At 44.8% G+C, this 27708-nt stretch overlaps 1 protein-coding gene across 3 annotated transcripts; it reads right to left on the bottom strand.

Moving 5' to 3' along the window:
• Positions 1-4047: 4047 nt before the first annotated feature.
• Positions 4048-21646, bottom strand: LOC121465114 (60S ribosomal protein L23a-like). Of its 3 annotated transcripts, XR_005976616.1 has the most exons (3): positions 21592-21646; positions 21260-21449; positions 4048-4127 (listed from the first exon to the last, which is right to left on the bottom strand). XR_005976616.1 is itself a non-coding variant. In XM_041678298.1 (2 exons), exon 2 carries the CDS (start codon positions 13063-13065, stop codon positions 12595-12597), a length of 471 nt encoding a protein of 156 aa, XP_041534232.1. In that variant the 5' UTR covers positions 13066-13077; positions 21260-21278. The 3 variants fall into 3 exon arrangements, 2 of the variants coding, with proteins under 2 accessions (XP_041534232.1, XP_041534231.1); XM_041678298.1 differs by lacking the exons at positions 4048-4127; positions 21592-21646 and adding an exon at positions 12595-13077 and having other exon boundaries at positions 21260-21278; XM_041678297.1 differs by lacking the exons at positions 4048-4127; positions 21260-21449; positions 21592-21646 and adding exons at positions 12595-13077; positions 13316-13325.
• Positions 21647-27708: the final 6062 nt, after the last annotated feature.

Below are 27708 nucleotides of genomic sequence, written 5' to 3'. Positions count from 1 at the left end.
TAGGTTGAACAAGCCACGAGGAGCAAGGCAGTAAGCAGCACCCCTCCCTGGCCTCTGCATCAGCTCCTGCCTTCCAGTTCCTGCCCTGTTTGAGTTCCTGTCCTGATTCCTTCAAGGATGGACTACAGTGTGGAAGTACAAGCCAGAGAAGCCCTTTCCTCCCCCGCTTGGTCATGGGGTTTCATCACGGCAATAGTAACTAGGAAACCTCCATTGCCCTCTACCTCTCCTCCTCACCCGTATTTGGACTTGTTTACCTCTCTCATTTCTTAGTCACATCTCAGCCCCTTTCACTCTTTCTCTGAGAGCCATTTCTACCTGAAAAGATACAAGACCTCAGATGAAGTACCTGCCACGTTGTTTGTAAAAGCCCACTTCCCAAGGCAACACTAATGGTCTGTGGAACCTCTCCAGCCCTAATTACTTAGCCATTGAAATCTGCGCAGGCTGCGTCTCCCGCCATCAGTTCATGGGATAATTACCACCGGTGAGAGCCGCTGAAGCCAGCTCTCACAGAAGAGCAGCGCTGGCTTAGGGAGGTGTGCCTGCTGCTGCCTGCAGAGTGTGCACAGAAGAGAGTGACAAGGGAAGGACAGACAGACCTGCTACCAAAGTCACCGTGAGCACAGAAGGATTCGCTTCTGCAGAATGAACACTGGCGCTCCTTGGGACCAAATTGCCAAGTTCTGGATACACGCAGGTCAAGGGCCTAGAGGGAGGTCTCAAAATCTTGGTTCTAGATTCTTCCATGAAGAGAGAAGATACCAAAAGAGACCGATAGACAAGGCATGGCCAAATCTGGTTCTCACTACCAGAGTTAAGTTTTCCATGGGAAAAGCATCCAAACATTTGGGCATGGCAGTAGCTCACATCCTCAGGAGGATTGCAAGTTTAAGGCAAGCCTGGGATGCATAGCAAGACTCCATCTCACATATGTTCGTGTGTGCCCATGTGTGTTCGTGTACATGTGTGTTCGTGTACACTTACCGATCCAACATTTAAGGAAGCAACAATGCCCAGTTTGTAGAGGATCTTATCACTGTGAAAATGAGGAGAGGAAGGCCCTGCTCCATGGAAGAAGAGAAAACTTCCTTGCTACTGGCTCTGGCTCACAAACTGGGCTACGTAAAACTAGAAGATTACAGAACCCAGTCACAGGTAGGCCAAGGTTTGTCCCCCTAAATCTCCCTAGGCTGTGACTATTACCAGAGTGATCTCTGTCCTGTTTGTCATTTGGCCTAAAAAACCAGCTCCATTCTCAAAAACTGATTTTCCTTGTTTGGAAATTCACATTTATCACATCAATAAAGCATCTTCCCAGTTTCCCAGAGTAGTGCAGAAGGATCTTAGCTCCTGACTACGAAATGTTGTACAAGTGCTGCAGAAGGGAGCTGGTCATTTGTTTCTGGATGCGATTTTCTGATCAAACTCTCCAATGCCTGCTCTGTCAACAAATTCATTAATTCAACTAATATTCGTGGAGAGCCGATTTCATGCCAGGCTGGGCCTCAGGGGCCACAATGGTGATTCAGGCAGGGAACAAGCCTTATTAAAGACACTGTGAGGAAGCCGTGGTCCCCACCCTTGAGCGGCTGATAATAGGGTGAGGGAACAGAACAGATCGGAAGCAATTAGAAAACAATTAAGTGTTAAATTATATGCCTCTGACTAGCCCAAGGGATTCTCGGAAAGAGAGGCAGCTAATGTCACCAGTGTTTTCGCAGAAGAAATGATGCTGGCTGGGAGGATGCCCTGGATTGGAGGAGGAGAGCAAAGAGGGAGAGTAGAACATTCCTAGAGGGGGGCAGCTACCCAGGAGCACCCCAGGAAAGCCAAGGTTGTAGATGCTGGCCACACATTGATCAGAAATGCCTACAAGGAATATATGTGACTCCCCTACTGATATAGAAGGCTTTGAGTTAGCCTTGGAATAATTTTTAGTTGATGCTACAAAAATGAAGTTTTTCTTTTCCAAAACATAAACCTACAACTATTTCCTTTAAACCTTGGTCTTGAGAGAGAAGTTGTGAGCTTCTTTCAACTCTGTCTACAGTGGGAAGGCCTCGGGATCACCTGGGACCATTTTCCTGCCCCTGCCCCCAGAGTCTCGGATTTGTAAATGTGGGAGTGAGTGGTCCAGGCTCCAGGGTATTTTCAGAGCTCACCTGTGATGCTAGGGGATACTGCTCATCCCATTACTTTAAAGCTACTCTCCATCTTATTTCTAAATGTGGAAAGGGAAGGATGTAGGCAGAATGTAGGCCTGTAATCTCAAAACCATGCATGGAGAACATCTGGAGAATTCATAGCAGAAAGAAATCAATCAAACCAACTGTCCTCCTATGACCTCCCGAGTGCATCACATAGTCAAGATTGGACCTGATTAAATAAAATCCACCTTTACAGCATAGGCTTGCCTGATGGATGAAGAAAAGGAGAGGTTTGCCTTTCTTTCACGTAGTAGAAAAATGAAGCGGTGACATAGAGCTAAGTCTGACAACCAAGCTCTTTTCCCATCTTAGCTAGGTAGGTCACTTTGTGTCTTCCATCCCAGGGAAAAAATGCCCAACACTATGTAAAATGTTGTGTATGTAAAAATCAGGAAGAGTATTGTCTTTGGTCACATGCATTGCTTGAAGAATAATGCCATCCCAGTCACCCATAAGAGGGTAGAGAGGAGAGCTGTGACCTGTATGTGCCAGGCTTTGTCCCAGAGTTCTGTCCTGCTTAGTATGGAACACTTCTTTTCGTTTTAAAATGTATTTTCATTTGCATGTGTGTGTGTGTGTGTGTGTGTGTGTGTGTGTGTGTACATGCATTCAGATGCCCTAACGGGCAAGGAGCTACAGGCAGTTATGAGGCACCCAATGTAGGTGCTGGGAAATGAACCCAGATCCTCTACAAGAGATGCCAGTGCTCTTAACCACTGAGCCATCCATCTAGCCCCCAGACCACAGTTCTTGACATTCTGAGCTGCTTTTGTCCCCTTAGATTCTCCTAGGGAGTTCTAGACCCATTTCTTTTCCGCAGCTGATTTGCACACTGTGCTAAGGGTTTCTTTGAGGTCCCCTCTTTGCCTGGATGTTCTGTTTCTGTCATTGCCTCTGGGAGTTATGTTTGGACTGAAACATTGTAAACTACTTGTAAAATCTTCCTTGGCTAACACACATACACATATATTTATACAATCATACAGACACTAAGCATATGCATACATACAAATGTACCTGCATACAGATAGATACATATATACATATGTGCACACATAAAGAATACATATAAACATATAAGCAAGTACATGTACACATACATATACAATATGTGTACACACACACACACGCATGCACGCACACATGCACGCATCTGCTCTTCACCGCAAACTTGACTCTTACTTAACACAAGACACCAAAGTTCAGTTGTATTTGTGACCTATCTGTGGTCTGGCTGAGTTCCCTCAGGTGGCCACAGAATGTGAGAATTGGTTCGTTTCTCCCCCTCTGCAGCAGGACTGGCATCAGAGGTCTTGATGGCTTAGATGGTGTCCTTCCCCTCTGTAGATGTCACTGATAGGCTGATTTATTATTCATTCAGGATTCATTCTGAATGGCTGGGAGCAGATCTCAGCACATTCATCAGTCTCTGCTTAGAGGACGTTTTTATTTGGCGACACTGAATTCTCCTCTGACATTTGTGCCTAAATCATTTTAACAAATGACCAGCCCTGCAATTACCGTGGAAACCCAGGAACACTGCACAGAGGAGAGATTGTCACATGCGCTGGCTTCAGAAAGTTCCATCCTGAGGAATCCATCCACGATGGTACTGCCATTTCAGAACACGTTTTGATGACAGCTGTCGGAGACAAGATTTGCTTCAGTGAAAACTGGCAGGTGTTCGAGGTGAGTCAGGAACACCATGGCTGAGTATACTCATGGTCCTGTGACATCGGTGACGATCCCGCAGGAAAAGACACAGAGAGCTGACCACCAAACTGACGATATTCATGCCCACATGTCTTCCTACGCTGTGTGCCTTGGAACATCTGAGATGTTCTCAGGATGCCTCATGGTGTCAAACACTCTCTTTTCGGTCCCCGGAGCTTCCTGTTTTAAACCATTGGGGTGAACCTGTGGAGACATCAAAGATTCTTTCCATATGTGAGCTGAACGATTGATTCATTCACCCACCAGGATACAATGTGCCCTGCATTCCATGTAACAGTCTCTGGTCACACGACAGGTCCAGGCTAGTTCGTGAGAGCCAACAAGGAATGCACACACGAGCCAGGCTGAGCTCAGAGCTGAAATGCAGAAGAAGGCAGGAAGAACAACGAAGAAGCTAACTTAGCCTGAGAGGATGGGTGTGAGCCTGGGATGGGGGAGCTGGTGGGAATAAGAGGGTGGATGCGAAAACGGCATCAGAGACAAAATGAAAAAACAAAACAACAACAACAACAACAAAAAAATCCAAGTTCTGGGAGTGAGAAAGTTTATGGCAAAGAGGGGTGGCATTGGAACTGTTACATTTTTGACTTAAGTTGTTGAAGGTAGGGCCTTTCACCAGAAGCAAATCAGAGGACAAACAGGAGGTCAGTGAGATATTCAAGTGGTGATGTGGAGCAGACCTTTGGGGACATGCAGAGGAGAGCATGGGCTATGGATACAAATGTGGAGTTCGTCATTGTCATCGGTGTCACCCATATGGGCCAGCTAGCCCAAGGAGAAAAGGAGGGGGAATAAAAAGCCTTGGGCTTCTGGAATGTGGGGCCGACAGAAGTCAGTCCATCTCACGGTGTTCTGTCCAAACTCATTTGTTGTTCCGTGCAAGGCACCCCCACTGTAACAGCTCCAGTTGGGGCTATTGTCCTACAGATGGGACACGTGAGGGGAAAGGCTTTGTTAGGCACGCTCATAGCACCAGGTTCCAATGTTCTGAAAGCCATTTATCACAGGTTCAGTCAAATCTGCTTTCATGTGTCCGGGCCTTCAGCCCCCTTTCTTGAACATTTGAGAGAGACACCATGCTGACCCTGTGTAGTGGGAGGCAAGCTTGGTTTCTGATGTAAGATGAAATGGCCCCAGAGATTTTATTTTTATGGCTCTCTTGCACAAATCAAAGACATTCACTCAATCCTCTCTGCTCATTTATCTCATTTAATTTTTCTGACCCCTTTCAAGCATGTCCAGGATATGTTTGATCTCCGAGCAGAGATCTGGATTTCCGTTTGCCTGCACCCTGAGAACCTGTTGACAGAGGAGAACAGTGATTATCAGCCCATTAACTTGCCAGCTGACTTTATGGCATAGCCAACAACTGCAAATTCAGGTTCTCCAGCACACTTAGGAGCTCTGTCTTCCAGGAGGCAGGCCCCCAGTTCAATGTTTTTATAATCGTATCACCTTTTGATATTTTCGTACTGTGCATATTCCTAGGCTGCTCTTACCTGGCAAGGTGACATTCCCAATGCTGGCCTGCAAGGACTGGCAACCCCTGGGAGAAGAAGGAAATTTAGAGGTGGACATGCCTTCCCTAGTGTCCGAAGTGTGCTGGTGGAAGGAGCCCAGCGTGTGGGAATTTATAGTTCTAAATGGATACATCCCACAGACAACACTTTAGAAGTACGTTTTTCTACAGTTTTGATCATAACCAGTGGAGCCTAAGGCCCCCAGAAGCTCCATTTCTTCATGTTCTATGTGAACTATTTTGCCTCTAGATTGTTGGACCAGTTTTTCTCTAGAGTCTCTTTTTCAATGGCCTTCTACATGGGTCCAGATTTTACTCTCAGGGCTCAGTTTAGTGATGACATCTTCCGGGAAACCCCTTTGACTTCTCTTCCTCTTTAAGCTTCCCCTCTGTATGGACCCAGCACCCCTGGGCCACCCTACTACCTACCCATCACAGTCAATGCCCGCTCATTGAAGAGCCTCCCTGGGGACTGAAGCTCTGCTGTGGTTCACACAGGACCACACGACATCCTCACTGTCACACGCCTGCCTCTGGCCCAGTGCCATGTGTTAAAACAGTGACCACAAACGGTCAGGGGACTCTGCCAGAACCAGCTCTCACCCTCAGGCTGCGAGAAAAGCAAATGCATCTGAAAAACAAAATCAAGACCAGAAGGTGGAGAGGCACACTGGAAATACCCAAGGCAGGACACTGGAACTGGCTCAAGGGTCCTCCTGGGCTGAGCGTGGCACCAGCGTACCAACGTGAAGCAGGGCATTTGAGGTCTTGGGGGCCTCGATCTCCCTATCTGCCTTAGCCGGTTTGCTCTTGCTGTAACAAGAGACCTAAGGTCAAACATTTTATAAATTTAAAAAAAAAATAGCTAATTTTGGTGGTGTGTTTGAAGATGGAGAAGTTCAAGAGCAGAGGCCCCCATCTTCTTGGCGTTCTCGGCTTGTGGTAAGAGCCTTGCGGTGTGTCACAAGCTGGAAGAAGCAGACACACGGCAAAGACCAAACACCTGCGCAACAGTGGAAACAAGAAAGACAGGCTCGCTTTCAGAGCTTAGCCTCATCACCTCTAACACTGTCGCCTCGAGGAAAAGGGTCAGCATGAACCTTTTAGTGGGGAAAAATCACATTCGCGCTGTGCCATGGCCTATGAAAACGAGGAAGGAATCTTACCCGAGTGAGCACTATGCTGCCAAGACAAACCAGATATGTTTTAAGAAAAACACTTAAACACATATGAGACCAAACGTAAGAATCAAGCCTTCAGCGTCTCATCTTCCAGTCAAGTGCAAAATGGCTGTATTGGTTCCTTTGCTGCTGCTGTGACAAGACACGATGGCCTAAGGTCACTTAGGGAGAGGGTTTACCTGCATTTACAGTTCTGGGGGTAAGAGCTCAGCATGGCTGGGAGTAGCATGGTGGGGAGGCAGGGCAGCTTACAGCCAGCGTGGTGGGGAGGCGTGGCCGCATACAAGCAGCATCTTCAATCCTGACAAACAGATAGCAAACTAGAAATAGGGTGAGGCTCTGAACTCTCAGAGTCCAGCGTACTTTCTCTATCAAGGCCACACCACCTCCTCAAACAGCACCTCTCACCGAGAACCAAGTGTTCAAATGTCTGAGCCTACGGGGACATTTCTTATTCAACCCACAACAATGATGTGACACCTATTGAGGGGGGTTTAGTAGCAACAAGCAAAGTCACGGATGTGTCTGCCCTCTAAGACCCCAATGGCACTTCCAGAGATCCAGCCCCAAGAGGTCAAAATTGTGAAAGAGACAAATGTTTCAAAGATTAAGGGGGCAAAAAAAAACTTGCCTGGACAGTAGTGACACACACCTTTAATCCCAGCACTTGGGAGGTAGACGCAGGCGGATGTCTATGAGTTCGAGGCCAGCCTGGTCTACAAGAGGTAGTTCCAGGACTCCAAAGCTACAGAAAAACCTGTCTCAAGGGGAAAAGAAAGAATGCACTCCGATCTGTCCGTGTTGGTCCTGTCTGGCGTGTGTCTATGCTGGAACAGCAGAGCTGAATCACAGAGACAGAGGCACGTGGCTTTAGAAACCTAAGCATGTGCTATGGCTGGCTACAGAGGAAGCCGACCAACTTTAGCCGAACTCAGTGTAACTGCTCCTTGACTCAGGATGGCCCTGCTAAAACTCCTTTAAAATGGCCATATTGGCAAGTTCATCTTCCAGACCCCACGGCCCAGGTCCGCACTGTGGAACAACCTTGTAGTCGGTGGGTGAACTGGGACCCACAGGCGCGGCTGGCGAGGGTTAGAGAGCATAGGGATGACCCGGGAAATGATCCAAGTTTCAGTTTCCAAGCACAGTTTCCGCTGGCATGGATTGTTTTCACATCATAAAGTCAAAAATATAATAATAAGTTAGAAGTTGAGCTACGGGTAAGTTAGGGAATATTTGACATTTTCTATAATAAAAAAAAATGTTTTTAAAAACCGTGCTATCTCAAAATTGCCAAAATATATGCAGCCGGCCAGCAAAAGTATTTTCCTATGTATGAGAGGAAAATATTGTGAGCCATCACACCCTGCCTTGAAGCAGTTCTTACTTCAGCTATCTGGGTCGTCTACACCCCACACTCACACGTCCTCCAGAATCCCCCACAATCCAATCTGAAGGCAGCTATTACATTGCAGAATAATATTTTTAACTAAATCAATCTTGACCTTAAGTCCAAGGATGAAATTGCCACATTAGCACACAGATGGCTTGCCAGCCCTGCCTGGGATTCTCACATCCAATTCCTACCTCGAGCCACGCTTTGATTATCTGCAAGCCTGCTCATATCCAAGCAGCTCGGCTGTATATTAAAGCTACAGACATCTCATGTGGGCCCTGGCAGTCACACCGCCAAGACAGGAAGGACTAAGGTGAAAGCTTTAGACCTGAGGCTTGCAGTCAGAATGCATCCCACGTAAATAGAAGCAGGGCACCTTGGGTTCACCCAAGGATTGACAGCGCAGGCTGGTGGTTCTCAACCTTCCCAACACCATGACCCTTTAACACCTTTCATCATGCTGTGGTGTGTGCTGATATCTTGTTTGTACTCTAACAAAGAAAGCTTGCCTGAAGATCAGGGGAAGGAGCTAGCCATTAGTTAACCATAGAAGTCCGGAGGTCTATACAGACAGACAGGAAGTGATGTGGCTGGACGGGAGAGGGGAATAGGCCGGAGGAGACAGTAGCTCAGGCTCTTTTCAGTCTGGAGATTTGATAGAGGTAAGAACTCTAATGGCTGGTTGCTCTCCTTCTCTGATCTTTCAGCATTAACCCCAAATCTGACCCTGGGTTTTTATTATTAAGACCAATTAGAACTCGCACTACATCTGGCGTCCAACATTAGGTCATGAATTCACAAAAAATATGCTTGCCTGTGTGGCTTTACAGCCGTCAGCACAGGCCGGAGCTCCACGCGCAGAGTCACCGCCCCACTGGCTATGTTTTCCTGTTTGATTTTTTCTGTTGCAGTCTCTCTGCAGCAAACTCCGCAGGTGTTTGGGTTCCAAATGCTGCAGGAGTTAGCTGCTTTCACACATTCCTCCATGTAGATGCTGGCTCTTTGGCTTCTTTACACTCTGTGGGTCCCAGGATCTCCCTGGACCCCCTCCTGGGGCTGCTGCCAAACTTATCCGAGCTTCTACTGTTCTATGCAACAGCAATCAGCCTCACACTTGACCTTCATCTGAATCATCACCGTTGGCAGACTTGGTGAAACAACAGGGAATTCGTTTTGTTTTGTTTTTCTTCAAGACAGGGTTTCTCTGTAGCTTTGGAGCCTGTCCTGGAACTAGCTCTTGTAGACCAGGCTGGCCTCAAACTCACAAAGATCCACCTACCTCTGCCTCCTGAATGCTGGGATAAAAGGCATGTGCCACCACCTCCCAGCTTGGGAATTCTTAAAGGGAGTTAAAAAAGATTTTTTTTCCCCACATTAAAATTAAATTAAAATGGAAAGCACTATTACAATGGAGGTAGTTAGGTCTCTGTATGATAATATGCTGAGCAGTTTGAAAATGGAACCATTACATGAGAGGATAACCAATTTAGATGGAATTTCTGTAATGTCAATTACAAACACTCTCAGTTTTATCATTTTTATCACTAAAAAAGTTGGTTAATGTGTGCGCTAAGATACAAGTTTTAGAAAAACTTATTAAAACAGATCATAGAGATAGTCAGGTACAGAGGAATTTAAAGGAGAACCAATTTCAGTGTTGCATTTATAAGGTTAGAAAGGAGCAGCTTATACCTTTCAAACAAACAAACTTTAATTTATTCAGTCACCTTACAGGAACAACTGCCAAATGATACATATCCCAAGGCTGTGTAAGAACTGAATGAGCTCCTGTGGAAATGTTATATTTAAGGAGAGTCAAAGAAGCAATAGTCTCCTATGGCATGCATTCACCTTTTGTGAAGCAGATTTTAGACCTGTTGTCAACTTGTAATAGAATTATCCCTCAAGACTGGAAAGACACGATTACAGCAGACTTGAATCCTGGTCCTCAGTTACAGTGCCTGGTGGAAAGATGAGGCTAAGACCATTGAACAATAAAGTAGGGCTAGAGGTATGAAAATCTCCCAAGACCAAATTCTTGGAAAGGGAGATTATGCTAATGTATAAAGTCAGTCTCTATATGATGACCATGCCCTGGCTTTATGCTGTACAGCAGCTTTGAATGCTTGGGACAGAATTGAAGTAGGAAAGAAAATTGAGTTATTTGCTAAAGTTATACAGGGTCCAAAAAAAAAAAAAAACTTTCACTGATTTCTTACAAAGATTGACTTCTGTAATAATTAGAATGATTCCAAATTCAAAAGCTAAACAAATAATAATAGAATATCTGACTTTTGAAAATGCTAATGTACAATGGAAAGGGATAATTAGGCCATTAAAGGCAAAATTAGCGTCCCTGAAGAAATGGATCCAAGATACAACCAATACTGAATCTCATGACCATGATGATGCTTGGATAGAAAAAGATGCTTGGATTCCAGAGGTTTAAAGAAAAATTGAAATGTCAAGTGTTTCAATTGCAATAAAAAAGGTCACCTAAAAAGTAATTGTAAGGCCAGGAGGTGGTGGTGCAGGCCTTTAATCCCAGCACTTGGGAGGCAGAAGTGGGTGGATCTCTGTGAGTTCAAGGCCAGCCTGGTCTACAAGATCAAGTTCCAGGACAAGCTCTAAAACTTCTTCTTAAGAAACCCTGTCTCAAAACAACAAAAATATAAAAGGAGGGGAGTTTTACATAGGGCATTCCTAGAAATAATGTTTTTTTCTAAGCATAATCCAAATAGAATGTCCCTCCCTTCTGGATTATACAGAAGGTATGGCAAGGGTAGGCATTGGACTAAAGAATGTCAATTAACAAGGGACAGTCAAGATAACCCTTTGCCATCAAGAAAGGCCTTGAGGGGCCTCTTGTAGGCTTCCATGCCAAATTCAGTTTAGCCATTTCCTATAATCATGGAGGAAACTCCTTCCCAGAGCAATTAAAGAGTCGAATACCTATTGTAAGAAACCATACTGCTCTGGATAACAACTATAGAAGAGAGAACAAAAAACTCAGGAGAAACCATAAAGCATGTATTTTGGCATGTCTATAAATGAACAAAGACCAAAATTAAAAATATGAATAAATGATGTTGTCATTGAAGGTCTTATAAATATAGGTGTGGATGTAATAATAGTTGCACCAGAATCCTTGACATCCAAACTGGCCTCTTCAGGAGGTAAATGTTCAGCTTTTAGAGATTAGAACTTTAACTCAGGTAAAATAGAGCACAAGATAGGTTTAATGTATGGGGCTAGAAGGACAGAGAGGAAAATTAAAGCCATATGTAGCTAGCATAGCAATGAATTTATGGGGACATGATTTGCTACATCAATGGAATATTCAGATTAACATTCCCCCAATCTTAGAAATAAACCATAAATTAACATATGTCTCTGGGGAAAATATTGGAAGGTATTATATAGACCAGTCACTGACCATTCAGGTTGTACAAGAACAGAGAGCATGACAGCTGCTGATTGTTCAAAGGCACCAATAGCCATACCTTTAAAATGGTTGACAGACAAACCTGTATGTATTGAGCAATGACCTTTAATATCAGAGAAATTTCAGACTTTAGAACAGCTGGTACAGAAGTGTATTGAAGAATCAACCAGCTCTTGAAATTCTCCTGTATTTATTATTAAAAAGAAATCTAGAAAATAGAAAATATTAACAAATATAAGAGCTAATAATAAGGTGATTCAGCCAATCGGCTCTTTATAGTCTGGAATTCCTTTGCCTTCCCTATTGCCTAAGGGTGGCCTCTTATAGTTATTTATTTACAAGATTGTTTATTCACTATATACCTTTACAAGAAAAAGATAGAGAATAATTTGCCTTCATGGTGCCTACTTATAATAACTCTCAGCCTGTTAAGAGCTATCATTGGAAGGTTATCCCACAGAGAATGTTAAATAGCCCCCACCGTGTACCATTATTTTGTATGTTAGCTATTGGAAATAATATGTAAGCAATTTCCTCAATCTATAGTTTGCCATTACATGGACAATGTCTCACTAGCTGATTCAAATGTAGATACTTTAGAATATTTGAAGAAGAAAAAAAAAACTTTGCCTTGTTGGGAATTACAAAATACTCCTGAAAAACTACAATGAGGAGAGATTCTATTAATTATTTAAGATATAGGTCTCCAAAAAAAATTAGGCCACAGAAGGTGCAAATTAGGAGAGATCAATTGCGGACTCTTAATGACTTTCAAAGATTGCTAGGAGACATTTCTAATCTTTGGCCCACTATTGAGGTAAAATAATGATGAATTGAGTAACTTGTTTAAAACCTTGAATAGTGACAAGGACCTAAATAGTCCAAGAGAATTATCAACTGAAGCTGAGAGAGAATTGGCATTGGTGGGAAAGAACTTACAGGATGTACATATGGACCATTTGGATCCAGATCTTAATTGCATTCTGATTATTTTACCCTCTATGCATTCTCTTACAGGAATATTAATGTAGAGAGAAGATGTTATCTTAGAATAGATATATATTTATGGTAAAAAAGTGTATATTTAGAATTAGCCGGCTGGGCTCAGTTTAGATGATTCCAATCTTGTTGGCAACATCCAGAGCATCATAATCAGGAGCCAACCGAACATATGCCTTCTTCTCTCCATCGGGCCTTATGAGGGTGTTGACTTTGGCCACATCGATGTCATAGAGTTTCTTCACAGCCTGTTTGATCTGGTGCTTGTTGGCCTTGACGTCCACAATGAACACAAGTGTGTTGTTGTCTTCTATCTTCTTCATGGCTGACTCGGTGGTCAGGGGGAATTTGATGATGGCATAGTGATCAAGCTTGTTCCTCCTGGGCGCGCTCTTCCGGAGGTATTTAGGCTGCCCTCGTAGCCGCAGGGTCTTGGGACGCCGAAAGGTGGGCGATGTGCAGATCTTCTTCTTTTTGTGGCTGTGGACGCCTTTCAGCACTGCCTTCTTGGCTTTCAAGGCCTTCGCTTTAGCTTCGGCTTTGGGAGGGGCAGGAGCTTCCTTCTTTGCTTTCGGCGCCATCTTGACGAAAAGCTAGAATAGATTTTTTACCACATAAACAAAGTAAAAATTTAAAAGCATATGTGGAAAAGGTCTCTCAGATAATTCTAAAAGGAAAATTGAGATTTTTGTCAATTAGCAGGAATAGATCCAGCAGAAATTGTAGTAACTTTTACTAATGATGAAATTGACAAATTATGGGCAGAAAGTTGCTGTGGTTTACAGGATTATGCAGTGAAATTTCAGCTGAGAAATCAAAAAGTCAACCCACCAGAGCCATGAGTTCTGATGGAGACAGGCCCAGGTATAAGGTGATGGGACACTGACTTCTGAATAGTGGCTGTTCTTACTGTAAATCCCCTGTGAAGCTATAGCACTCTCCTTCTACAGTGGGATTCATCCCAAAAGCTTCAGCAGTGTATTAATCAATTACTGGGCATAATCTTCTGCACATACTGATGTATTGGGTGACCTGTACCCACACCGTAGGGCCCTGGTGTGAAAGTATTCACACAGTGAAAAGTAACAACTTTGTTCTCATAGTCAAACCTCTGCTCCATTCCCTGATATAAATATAGAAGCTAGCTCCCCACAACTATCTTTTATGGTGGGACATCTGGCCAGGAGAGGAGTCTTGCAAACAGATCACATTTTGAACCTTCAATGATAGGCACTGAGAGGAGGGTACGGCATGTCTGAGCTAGCTGATTAATTGCCTTCACAGATAAGGAGGGCTGGGTGCCCTGAAGTCACCTGCAGCCAAGATGGAATAGCACAACCTCAGTTGACCCCTGTTCTACTCTAACAAGCTATTAATACTCTGTACTTACTTCTACCTCCATTTCACTGAGACAAGACCTTAGCTAGGAAATTAACTGTTTGTGTCTTAACCCTGAAAGATAACAGGAAAAAGGCTATTGCTTACTTAACCAGCTCTGGAGGAAAGTAATCTTTCTCATGTGAGCATCAATGGGAACGGGGCTGGCACTTGGCTCAGGGAAGCTGAAAATGGTCAGATCCAGGATTTTATACTACATAACTATAGATTTCCCTTTGTTCTAGCTGTTTATGGTGTAACATGTGACTTTTAGATCAGAGAGGTTCCATTTTAGCCAGCTAATATTTGGCAAAAGTGCTATTGCAAAATAGACACCACAGGCTTTCTTCTGCAGTTTATACCAGTTCCTATGGCTACCCTGATTCTGTTCCCAGATGCCATGGGAGCAAAGAAAGTGCTTAGAGAAGACAGTGTTGCTGCATTTCTCTCCCTTTTCTCTACATTTATTGATTACAAACTTTTAGCTTAACTAACCACACTTAGGAATGTAGTTTAATACATGAGCTCCCCTTTTCCCTTCTTAGAAATTATAGTTCCCTCCTCTTGAGCCTCCTTTTCACCTCTCAGATATGCTTGGACATCCCACAAGTCATGCCTCCCCTGAGCCAAAAAGTAAGCTGACAGTTACCTGCTGTGTATAGCCCTTTATCTATTTTAATGATCCTAAAAAATACAAGTCTTGTAACCTTGCTATTGCCAGAGAATTGCTGATTGTGTCTGTATGTGTACAGAAACTGGAAACCATGGAGGATGGCAAAAGAATAAAGAAATTGATGCAAAAAGTACATAGTGGAGAATTCATTTGCCCTCAGATTTTTCTGAGTCCCCCTGTTTGCCATAGTGTTCTCTCTAAAACCTAGGGGTCATTGAGACTGAAACTCAATAGCCCTTGCTAGAAAGTAAACCTTGGCAAAGAGTTTGCAGTAATTTTTTGGGAGAGATTAACAACAAATATCACAAAAGCAAGAGAATTCAATTTATAAAGAGAACTAAATGGACCATTCCTCACATTGTAGGAGGAACACCAATAACTGAAGCACCTATATTCTCTACTGATGCAAATAAATCAGGAAAGGTAGGTTACAAATCAGAAATTTAAGTAAAGTGGCTCAAAGCCCTTATGATTCTGTCCAAAAGTCAGAATTATATGTTATTCTCATAGAATTAATAGATTTTACAGACCATATTAACATAGTTACTGATTTGCAATATGCAGAAAGAGTTGTTTTGCATATTGAAACTGATGAATTTATGCTAGATGACACAGAATTGATGATTATTTCTTCAGTTGCAAGAAATATTCAAGAAAAGAAATCATCCCATATATATACCACACATCTGATCCCATACAGATCTGCCAGAGCCTTTAGCACAAGGTAATAAAGAAACTGATCAACTATTGATAGGAAATGTGCTGGAGGATTCAGAATTTCATTTTAAAAATCATGTCAATAGCAAAGGTTTGAAAAAATATTTTTGCAACACTTGGCAACAAGCCAAGAAAATGATAAGGAAATGTCGTATTTGTTTGTTAGACAACCAAACACCACTACCTGCAGGCAGTAACCTAAAAGGAGCTCAAAGGAATAAAATCTGGCAGATGGATGTATTCCATTTTGTAGGTTTTGGAAAACTAATGTATGCACACAATACCATTGATACCTATTCGGGTTTTTAATAGTCAACTGCTTTGAGTTTGGAAAAGGCTGATTTGGTAATCACACATTTGCAAGAAGTTAAGGCCATCATTGGTATACCTGTACAAATAAAGACATACAACACCCAAGCATATGTCTCTAGTAAAATGAGATCGTTTTTTGCTTATTATATAAAGCATATTACAGGTATATCACACAATCCTACAGGACAAGCAGTTATAGAAATATCAAATTGAACTCTAAAGGATATGCTACATAAACAGAAAGGCGTAATAAAGATCCCCAGAAATAGATTGCATAATGTTTTATTAACTTTGAATTTTCTAAATGCTGATGAGAAAGGAATGGCAGTTGCAGAGAGATATTGGATAATAGAAAAAAGCTATAGAATTAAATTAGCCTATATTCTTTAAAGATGTGTTGATTTCAGAATGGAAGCCAGGATATGTGTTACGTTGGGGGAAGGGGTTTTGCTTTTATTTCCACAGGAGAAGAAAAGCTATGGCTATCACCAAAATTGATAAAGGTTCAATTTGAACAAGAGAGACCTCTTGATTAGAAGAGGTAATAGTTCATCAGCCAGTGTGACCATTCAATCTAAACTTACTTATACGACTAACAAAAGGTTCTCATTGGATGAGATACAACTTGCCCAAAGGGAACCTCTCCAAAAGTTAGGGTTGGGGAAGGATTTTCTTTTTGTCTTTTCAGGAGAGTAAATGCATCCAGCTAAGTAATTCAAAGACCATTGTACAAATGAGATATCTGAAGAAAAAGGACAAATCATCTAGAAAAAAAAAGTCCCAAGAAAAAGAGTCATTTGGCCTATTAGCATGTCACATCTCCAACAGATTTAAATTTCATAAATCTTCTCAAATGTTTGTTTCTGCTATTCTCTACAGACATATAATGCAAATGATCTTTTTTGTAGTCTCAGTCCAATTAAAAATTAAATCTAGCTTTGGAATTGGAGAGTGGCTCTCTCCTCTAAACCCAAGCATGCTTATTAAAGTGAAATACAAAATCTCTGTCTCATATCAGAAGAGTCACCTGATATGGGACAGGAAGAAAAAACAAAAATTAGGGGACTATTGTATTGTCACTAATCTGATAATCCTTTGGTTTCATTTTGACTCTTTAACAGCTTTTCTTATGGAATAAATATTATCTCATAATTTATAAATTTAATTTATATATTTTAAACTTTTTGTCATGATATTAATATTCATATAGAGTACTAATTCTAGAAGAAGGCTTCATCTATCTTCCTATGATTTCATGTTTGAGTCTCCATCTGGTAACTAGAAATTAAGTTTTTGTACTTTGTAGGGACATAACAAAGCATGATCTTTTAATCTCTGAGATATGCTATAAATGACATTTAAAATGTTTAAATTTATTGTAGTTAACCAAGACCATGCCTAACAGTGACCTCTGAAGTCTCCCAAAGGAAACAGGACCCCACAATGACAATTCCACCAGAACTATGATAATGCCACTAAGCTGAAAAACACCACCTAAAGATTGGCTTTTGACTACAAACTGCTATAATTTTAAGATAGCTAGCTGAGATGATCCAGCCTCACAGACTACTCTATCCAGGACTTGAGATAAGCCCTACACATTCCCATTACACAGAGACTGGACAACAAATGATAAAGCTACCTCTCCCAGGACTTGACAATTAAACCAAATCTTTTCAGGATCTCTTAAAGATGTCATCACCCTCAGAAAGCAGGAAGTAAATTTTAGAGCATGATTCCCACATTCCCAAGAGGTGGGGTAGGTGGTGTTTGGTCTTTCATTGGGTCATGGACATTTGTCATTGTTTTTGGGGGGTGGTTACAAGTCATTATTGGTAATGGTCAGGAAAAAAAGTTGAACAAAGGAGTTTAGATTCAGGGTTAAAGGTATTGTTTTGAAAAGAAAAAAGGGGATATAGATATGCTAGGATGTAAAGGTATATTATTGAGTTTACTCTGAAAAGAAAAAGGGAAATATAGAAATAGAATTAAAAGGTAGTTTGTTGAATCTATGTTTAAACCAAAAAGGAACTAGTAGTCTTAAATATTTTACATTGATATGGATTTTGGTATATTGATACAAATTTAAAGTTATTTTGGTTAGAACTTATTATACATACGTTTCTATTCTTGTTCAAGGTATTACCTATACAGCTCATTTAACAATGTAATGCAAATTTCTAGTTCTTGAAAGTTATTATTATCAACTATTTAGGATAATAAGCAAATGCAAATTAGCAATTAGTATCTATTATAATCACACTTGTAGTCACATTAGGTATGTTTTCAAGGTCAGAGATATAGTTTAGATAGACAGGTCATTTTTCAACATTTCAGAGATCTACATAATATGGTATTTAAGATGTTTTCCTAACACAGGTTCTTTTATAACAATGAGACATGTCTATTCCTGGTAGCGCCAATCTACTTCAGAGAAAATGATGGGCACCAAAGAAACTCCATATGGAGTTTACTTCTTTGTGACAAAAGTAAGCCACTTGGCAAGAAAGAGCCCTTGCCTTGACAGCTGAAAGTATAGTGTGCAAATTGGATAAGCAGGGCACAACAAAGAAAAGGACTGCCAAACTTTGCCAAGACAAGGTAAGACAGTCCTTCTGAATATCCTCCCTCACAGAAAAGTTAGTCAGATAAGCTAAGCCTGTATGCCAAAGATAGATGCCCCAACATTGCAGATGGGCTGTGGATGACTGTCCGGGCAGCCAGATGTTTCTGTAATTTCTCACAATTTTTGGAAGTCACTTGCTCACACTTCCTGTTTCCTTAGGTAATATTCTTTCCTTCTCAGGTCTCTGATGGAGTTGAAGACATTATAGTTATAGTTAGTTCTCCTTATTACTAAATTCAGAAAAGAGATTCACTAAAGAAATGTATATAAGGTTGAGAAACATTAAAAGACAGTTTTGGCAATGCAAGTTCGAATAGAAAGTGATTTCTTTTGGACTAACCAAGATAGGATAGATGCGGAGTATTTTCTCTGAATTTATCATTGCTAATGGACTAGAGATTGCTGATGTATTTGTTGCCTATATATTGTATGTAGTTATTGTACATATTATATATAGTTTTTCTTATATTACTTATAACTTTTTTCTATTTTATGCTAAAGAAAAAGGGAAATAAGATGATACCTTGTTTGTATTCTAACAAATAAAACTTGCCTGAAGATCAGAGGAAGAAGTTAGCCACTAGTTAACTACGGAGGTCTGGAGGTCTGAACAGACAGACAGGAAGTGACATGACTGGGTGGAGAGAGGAATATAAGGCAGGAGGAGACAGTAGCGCAGTCTCTTTTCGGTCTGGAGATGTTGTAGCAGTAAGAGCTCTAGCTGCTGGCTGTTCTGCTTCTCTGAGCTTTCAGCATTTACCCAGCTCTGAGATTCCTCTTGTTAGTTCTCAGTCTCAGAAGTTGATCTGATAGGAAGGAAGTGATGATACGTCTTCCAAAAAAGGCCTGTGAATTGTGGCCCCCTGAACCTGGCTAGTTTGGCTGGTGTGGCCCGGCTGCAGTGGTGTGCCATATGCAATGTGCTTAGGTGACATCTAAAAGTCAGGATTGATGGGAGTGAGTAACGAGGCACAGCTGCTGCAGCTGGTGCATCAGGATCTGGGGACACTGGGACCACTCTGTCACCAGGCACTGTGCACGAGGCAGGTTCCACGGGACCTGCTCCCTGTTCAGGACCAGGGCTGCCTCCCCTCCACTCCCAATATTCCAAGATGACAAGGCTCCTGGATGCAAGCTTCTGGTTTGGATCTGTGGGAACCAAGGATAGAAAATTCTAGCAATAAAGTCAAGATTCAGTCACACTGCACACGCCGGCTGCCTGCAGTATTAGGAAGCTTGGTCCTGTGTCTGAGTCCACTGTCCTGGGGGGTGTTGGAGAAGAAGGTGGGAGGGGTGAAGCCCTCTTCTCTAAGCTGCGACAGCTTCAAGCAGATGCCACCCACCAGGGACAAGTCTAGAAAGAGCCACCCACAGAACTCTCCCAGTGTGGAAGATGGAGGTGGGTCCCCTAAAACACAACAGGAAGCAGGGTTCTAGGTTAATTCCTGTTGCTATGATAAAACACCCTGATAAAAACTCTAGGCTGCAGTCTGTCACTGACGGAATTCGAGCTAGGGACCACGGTCAAAAACAGGGAGTTGGTGCCTGCTTTTCCTAGGGCCTAGCCTGTTCTGCACTTACGGACTCCACTACCTTCTGCCCAGGTGGTGCCACCCACAGTGGCCTGGGCATCCCACATCAATTACTGTCATCAAGACAACACCCCACACACATGTCCACAGGCCGATCTGTTCCAGAACATTCCTATTGAGACTTTCATGACCCTGCCCCTTTCTCTCTGCCTCCTGTCGCCCCGTTGTCTCTGGCTTCCTCCTTCTCTCACACGGTTCAGTCACTCCTGCACAACTCCCCACAGGGCCTTTGCACGAGTTGTTCCCTCTGCCTAGGAGGACGAGTGCTCCTTTCGTCGCCTTCCTCTACTCTCACAAGCTTGAGTTCTACTCCCCACCACTCTGGGTAACCCTTCTTCTTCCCCTGGGCCCAGGGAGAGGACCCTGCTCCCTGGCAAAGCAAAACCCCTCGATTGTACATCCGTCAGCTCCTTCATAGCCCTTTGCTGTGTGTTCCCGAGTCTTAACCATCCCCCACAAACTGACGTGTTAAAGGACTGATTGCTGGCCTATTGCATGATTGAGAGACTGAGGAACCTTCAGAAAGTAGGGCCTAGTGGGACAGTTAGGTCAGCAGAGGTATGACCTTGGAAGAGAGTCTGGGTCTCCAGCCCATTCCTCCCCACCCCACCCCACCACTCTCTTTCTTGGCTGCCATGAGATGAACATGTTTGCTCCGTGGGGTGTTCCTGCCGTGCAGGTCAAAGCAGCAGGAGCCAACTGAAGTCAAAACCAAAACAAACATTTCCTCCTTGTGAGTTGTTTATCTGGGGCATTCTCAGTGGCAGAAAATGGGCTAAGTGACCTCCCCTGATCCAACCTCAGGTCCCTCAGTTGGTTGTTTCCTTTGTCCCCAGAGCTTGCTCCAGTGTCCGGCATCTGGAACAGTACAGGAGCTCAGCGAATGGATGAACGAACGAACGAATGAATGAATGAATGAATGATGCAGAGGTCACCATGAAGTACTACATCCTATGTGATTTTTCCTCTCTCCCTCCCTCCCTCCTTCTTTCCAGGGTCTCAGTTTGTAGCCCCAACTGCCCGTCAAACTCTTAATCCCCCTGTCTCAGCTTCCTGGGGGCTCACATGCTTGGATCACAGGTGTGTGCCACCATGTCCCGAGTTTCGTTTCTTTCTTCTGAGTCCCCTCGGTAGGTTTGCTAAGCCTGGTCTTGGGGGTTGGTGGCACATGCAAGGTTGAGGCTCTTGACTCTTCCTCCTCCCTGGGTGGCAGGCGCCTCTTCCTGACGCTAACCCCTCCCAGATGGCCAGACTCCTGCCTGTACTTCTCCCTCGCTGTTCTCATATCAGACTCGATCTGGCCAGGCCTCAAACCCCTGGACATGCTGTCATTTAGGACCCGTGTGACTCATCAGTTACCCCGAAGGCTTCTGTCTGCTGGGAGACAGCAATTGTCACTGTCAGAATGGGGCAATTGCTAGGACAAAAGGAAAAAGAAAAAAAAACAACCCTCCAATGAAAGCTTAATTTTTACTCACTCAAAGGGCAGCATGAATGTTCTAGATTGATCAGTCCTCCACCGAGGGGGTGACTCAAAGGTCCTTCCATCATGTGACACTTGTGACTTCGATACCCATGATGTAAAAGCATCCAAAAATAAAAGCATGGTCAATTCACTCGCTCCCGTTGCCAAGGCAGCTGAGGCACTTCATCAGACGACAGTCCTGCCTAGCGGAAGGGAAATAATTAAGAAACCATGACTGTGACTTTTTCAGACACCTTTGCTGTCATTTTGCTCACCCCCTTCTGTGGTATTTATTCCCTCCCCTTCCCTAACAGCTCCCCTTTCCCCATCCCCCAGTCAGATCACCTGGACCCGCTGTTCCCGTTTAGCCTCCTCCCGTCTTCTGTGTTGGCCTGTATTTATTATTTTTGCACCGAGTCAAGGATCCTGTTAAACACAAGTCAATCGGTTCTCTTCCTTCCTTACAAACCTGCCTCAGTCCCCAGGCACCACCCATGAGCCCCGCCTCTCCCCACGGCACCCTCCTTCTGACTTGGTCCCCGTTGACCTCTCTGAGCTCATTCTTCCCTGGCACAGCCACCCTTCTGCTCCTTGGGCACATTGAGTGACTCCTACCTCTGGGCCTTGGCGCCTGCCGTGTCGAAGCAGCCCTCCACCAGCAGCCCCCCAGCCCATTCACTAACCTACAGTTCATGTGACTGGTTCTGACACGGCAGCCACAACTCCGTGCCTGTGCCACCCCACCCCAGCAAGTCACTTCCTACCTTACCTCTGAAAACATCAAAACAGACTTGTTCTGAAATCAAAAGGAGAAACACGGTCTGTATCTGTTTTGGTCTGGCTTTGCTCTTTTAGCTGGTCTAACTCATGACAGGTGCTGACAGAAAATAAACACTTAGTATCTATACGTGAATAAGGAAGAACATTTGGGGGCTTTGGAGATAGCTTAGTAGGCAAAGTGCTTGCTGAGTTCACTCCCCCAGAACCCATGTAAAAAGCCAGGCACAATGGCAAACACCTGCAATTGCAGCTTGGGACAATGGCGACGACAGAGCCTCTGCAGTCGGTGGCCAGCCAGTCTAGTGAAACTAGTGAGCTCCAGGTTCAGTGAGTGACCCTGCCTCCAAAAGTAAGGTGGAGGGGCTGGTGAGAACGCCCAGCCGTCAAGAGCACTTGTTGCTTTTATAGACAGCCCAGGTTAGATTCCCAGTACCCATGGGGCAGCTCACAACCATCTGTAACTTCAACTCCAAGGGATCCTGTGACCTCTTCTGACCTCCACAGGCTCTGCATGCATGTGGTGTATGTACATGCATGCAGGCAAAACACTCATGCTCATAAAACAAAATAAACAAAAATAAGAAATGAGGTGGAGAGTGAAGAAAACACCCTACACAAAGTGCTCACACACACACATTTATGCACATACACACATACATACATGCATATACACATACACACATACACAATGCATGCATACATACACACATACACAGTGCATACATACACACATGCATACATACACAATACATACATACACACATACATAATGCATGCATACACACATACACAGTGCATGCATACACAATGCTTACATACACACATATACATACACACATACACAATGCATGCATACACACATACATGCATATACACATACACACATACACAATGCATGCATACATACACACATACACACATACATACATACACACATACATACATGCATACACACATATACATACACACGCAGAGAAGAATGAAGGTTTCAAGTATCACCTTTTGGGGTGTTTTTTTTTAAATCTACTTCCTTGCTGCATTTTCAGTAGTGCTTGCTAGGAAAAAAATGTGATTTCTGAATTTCTGTTTGGGAAAATTTAGCCCTGTGAGTGTAAAGACGTGCTTCCGTGTGGGATCTTAAGTGACGCAAGCTCTGCTTCTACCAGCAAAGGAGGGGGCGCCATCCACGCCAGGCTTTTCTTAGACCTTGGCAGTGGCCAGGGCTCCAGGTGAAGTGTAAGCTCGGGGACTTGTAACTCATCAAGTGTGTTAGCGGGCACAGACCTGAGCTGAGTGTAGCTCAGCTGAGGAGCCCTGCCTAGGACATGCACGGCCCTTGGTACACTCCACCCCCAACCCCCAGCACAAGAAAAACACCTCTGTGAAGACAAGACACCTAATGGCTTCGGCAACGGGGAGGGAAAGCTTTAGGTTTGTTAAAAGCAAAGCCCCCAGAAAAGACCCTTGACCATTCGATGGGCCTCGTGCTGTACGTGAAAGTATCTTGTATTTCTCCTTTTTCTAGGTCATGTTCTAAGACAAACCACCCATGCACCCAACCCAGGCCCCACTCCCACCCACAATCCTTTGCCCCTTCCCTGTCTTCAGAACTGAGATTCCCTTCCAAGGCCCGGGGAAAGACTTTTCTAGGACTGTCCCGAATACGAGAACGTGGGGCTTTACACAAAGAATGGCAGTAGAAAGTTTCGTGTTGGTTAAATGTGTGTTAATCTGACGCTTTAGCCCGTTTGAAACACATCCTTTTACAAAGCCAGGCTTCCCTCATCCTTACTCCGCTGAGCAAGCCTGGTCGGCTGATAGAAACAAGCGGTCAGTGGTGCCCAGGCTGCCGCGCATCCTCCCCACACAGGCCTCTCTCCTCGAGAGCCTGCTTCCTGCTCTCCAGAGGCCCGTGCTTGGCTTGACAGGATGGCTTCAGTCTTCCCCTGCCAGGTCCACTGCCTTACTGGTATCAAGAGCTTACAGTCAGACCCTGGCAGACCGTGCAGGACCAACAGGCTGCCAGCTACAACCCCGCCCCTCACCCTCGGCAAAGAAAACAGGAGCAGCCTGCTGTACTAGAAGGAAGGAAGGAAGGAACACACAAAAAACTCATAGGTTTTCCACAATACCCCTAGCTGGGCACAGGAAGACCGGACGAGGCTTGAGTGGCCGGGGGCATTTGCAGTGAAATCTCTCCTGATCTAGTCGCAAGCATCAACCACTGGGCCGCAGAAGTTTCTTATAGAAGCCGCTTAGAGTCTGTGTGCGGCTGAGTGCCAGCCAACCCTGTGACATCATTGACCTGTGTAAACCCCTCTGTGTCCTAGACAGGTAGTGTGGGTCTCTTTCACACTCAGCTACGGAGACTGAAACCCACCTGAGCTCTCTCAGTTAGAAGGAAGAGACTCTGAGCAGGAACCCAGAGTTCTCCGACCCCGGTGTCCAAACTCTTGGCCATTCCCCAGCATAGAGCCATCCCAGTACCCAATAGAGAACGCAGGTCTTCATGCTGTTCTGCCTGGGATCAAAGCCCAGTTCCGCCTCTTTGTTGCTGTGTGCCTTTGGTCAGTTGCTAAACATTTCTGTGCATCATTCCTTTGCGTATAAAATGAGAATCAGCATAAGACCTAGTGTGGAGTCGTCTGCAGACTAACTACATGGCTCTGCACACATGTGTGTAGGGAATGTCACCACGAGCCCTTAATCTTGCTTTTCTTTTCCGCATGACCAAGCTTTGCCAGCCCTAGTCTCTGCGTATCTAGCCCCTATGAACCAGTTCAGACTCGTTCGGTGGTGGAGCATTTCTGCAGAAGAGAGGTCCGAGCCCCAGCTGCTGTCAGCTTTCTCCCCAGCTGGGCATGGTTAGCGACGTCCGCAGAGGGGCTGGAATGCCTGTAGGAACTGTGACCGTCTCTAGGTGGCACGGTGCCGACTAGCCTCTGCCAGAGGGGTGATGGGCACCACCCCTACTATTGATGCCACCAGGGTGACCGGGGCAGAGTCACTCCATCCTCTGAAGGGCTCACTCTGCCACAGCCGTGTGGGTCTGGGCAGGCAGCTGCACACAGCGCCGTCCAGCACACTGAATGCAGCTACTGGTTGGGATTTCTTGAGCAGGTCAGGTGAACTTGTGAGAGATTGGACTGGGGGGCAGATCTGAAGTAGAAGTTCGAGGGGACCCCCCAAATTTTCTCAAAGCTCTATTGCTAGCCCATCATCCACCTCTCCCACTCCACACCTGAGGATCCCATCCTCCTTGCCTTGATCTAGTCAGAGGGTCTAACCTGACACAAAGGCCCTCATGGCAGCCGTGGCCCACACTCTGTGATGGAAAGACCCCCATTATCACACCCTGGGAGGAGTTCAGGGTTCCAGCATGCCTTGGGCACTGACTGGCTGGTATTGTCAACTCTGTCACATTGGGCTCTCCGGCGGAGTTACCAAGATGAAGGGAGGGGCATATGACTGAGTAGTTCTCACAGAGGCAGGGGAGCTAGCCAGTCGGGAAACTCTGGGGCACACATACTACCCATCGGAGAACACTGAGTAGACATACTGAGCCCGGAGGCCTCACCCTTCTCTGAGGATATCTGGGGTGTCCTAAGAAGGGAACCTTCTGGACTGACCACTGAGACGCAGTCTGAGAAGCCGCATCTGGAGGCTGGCATCCAGATCAACGTTTCTCTCTGGGTTCTGTGCCCACATCAAGGCAGTCGCCATCCACCTCTGCTGGAGGGTGTTCCCCATCTGACCTGCCCAGGAGAGATAAATCCTTCAGGGACCTAGTCTCAACCAAGCTGGAACTCTCACCCCTGGCTCAGAAAAGGTACCGCCTTTGGTGGGTCTTCTACTTGATAGGGAAAAGATAATTGCAGGGTCCTGCCGGGAAGAAGTGGACTGTAGGCAAGACAGCATCAGGGAGAGCCAGACAGGAAAGTCAACATTCTGGGACATTTATGTCCCTGACGGAACTCAGATCTTGAGGATACCAGGTGGCAGTTTGTCACCTCCCAATTAATTAGCTGAGTCCCTTGTCTAAATTGATGCCCTATTTACAGCAGACCTTTACAGCCACCCACACCGAACGCTTAGCCAAGTTGAACATAGGGAGCCAGAGATGCCCCCACCTCTTAATTAACCTTTGGCATGAGTGTTGGACACGCCCCCAGGTCATTAGCGCCCCACGAAAGGAGCATGTGGATATTCTTGGAGTGACCACTAGATGGCGCCTCTGCCCTGCCAACTCAGGAGCACTTCACTGGAGCACTATGTAATGGAGCCTGAGCCTTACCCTTTATGCTTCCCAATGGCCTCCAGGTAAGGAAAGCCCCAGGCTCCCACCAAAAGTTTCAGGTTTGCTTGTCCTCTAGCATGAGAACGCTTCTGCAGCAGCATCTGACTGGTGTAAGGAACCCGTGAATACAAAGGGGCTATGGCGTACAGGTAAATCATTCACCGGGTCCCCTCCTCTGGAATGGGTCTCAAGTATACAAAGATTGGAGAGTGGAGCCCTGCCCCAGCAGGCTAAGTGTTGGAGAGTTTTGCAGGCACAGTGTGATGGGCTGGGGTGATGCTCGGGGTAGTGATAATCTAACAAGGACAAGGCCTGGATGTGACCGACCAGCACCAACATAGGGGTACCCAAAAAGAGGTAGCAGAACTTGCCCAGGTGCTCAGCGCACAGCAGACCAATCTTCTCTCGTGATCTCATGTCTCAGTCAAGATGCAAGAAGAGGCTAAAAATAGTGCCTGGTCAGATCGTCTAGATTCTCGGTCTCTAAGCTAAATTATGAAAGGGTTGTACCTCTTCCATAGGATCCAAGTTCGAGTCCCAGCGCCAGCATGGAGGCTCACAACCATCTGTAACTCCGGTCCCAGGAGATCTAATGCCTTCTTCTGGCCTCCTTGGACACTGCATGTGGTTAGTACACAGACATAAATGCAGACAAAACATTCATACACATAAAATAAAAAAAATAATGGAAAATGTGCCTTATACAGGGTGTTTGGAAACAAACTGGGTTGGACCCCAGCTGTATCTCAGGGCTGCAGGAGGCTGCAGCCGAGGCAGGAAGCTGTAGGATTGTAGCTTTCCTGCGTTTACAGATGGTGAGGGGAGGCCTGCAGGAGAAAGGCCTCTCTCTTCTGAGCTCTTGATCTGCTTTGCGGCCCCTCACTCCTCCGTCTCCCTTACTCTGACAGTTCCCAGGGCTGGCAGCCCCCTGGACAGACGTGTTTAAGCCTGCACGCAGGTCTCCTCCCAGCGTCTGCTGTGTCATACAGACCTTCCATCCCTGTTAGCGCACGTTAAAACTTCTCTGTATCCTTTCCATCAGCTCCCGCAAGTCCTTTCTGGAACAGAACAGAACACACACAAAATAAAACAAGCGTCAGAGACCTTTCTTCTGTGGCCTCAGGTTACCTACCCAGGAAATTTTTCAAAATTTCTGCGAGACTTCCCAAGCGATGGCATTTTCTACAATGCCTCTCCTAAGAGTTGACGTTCATTTCGACAGCTCCAAGCGCTAATGTCTCCTACACGTTTTGATTTTGTGTGGGATACACAAAGCCCTCGTTTTCTGATTTTCAAAAGGCAGGATGTATCTTCTAATTTCCCTCGGAGGACTTAGGTAGCTGGCTGGGGGAAGAGGTTCGCACATTTAAATTTGGTGCATCGGG

This window comes from Microtus oregoni, unplaced genomic scaffold (genome assembly GCF_018167655.1).
Source record: "Microtus oregoni isolate MIOR12 unplaced genomic scaffold, Mior012 000029F_ref0000214, whole genome shotgun sequence".
NCBI classification, from domain to species: domain Eukaryota; kingdom Metazoa; phylum Chordata; class Mammalia; order Rodentia; family Cricetidae; genus Microtus; species Microtus oregoni.
This window is presented reverse-complemented; position numbering and strand designations above follow the sequence as displayed.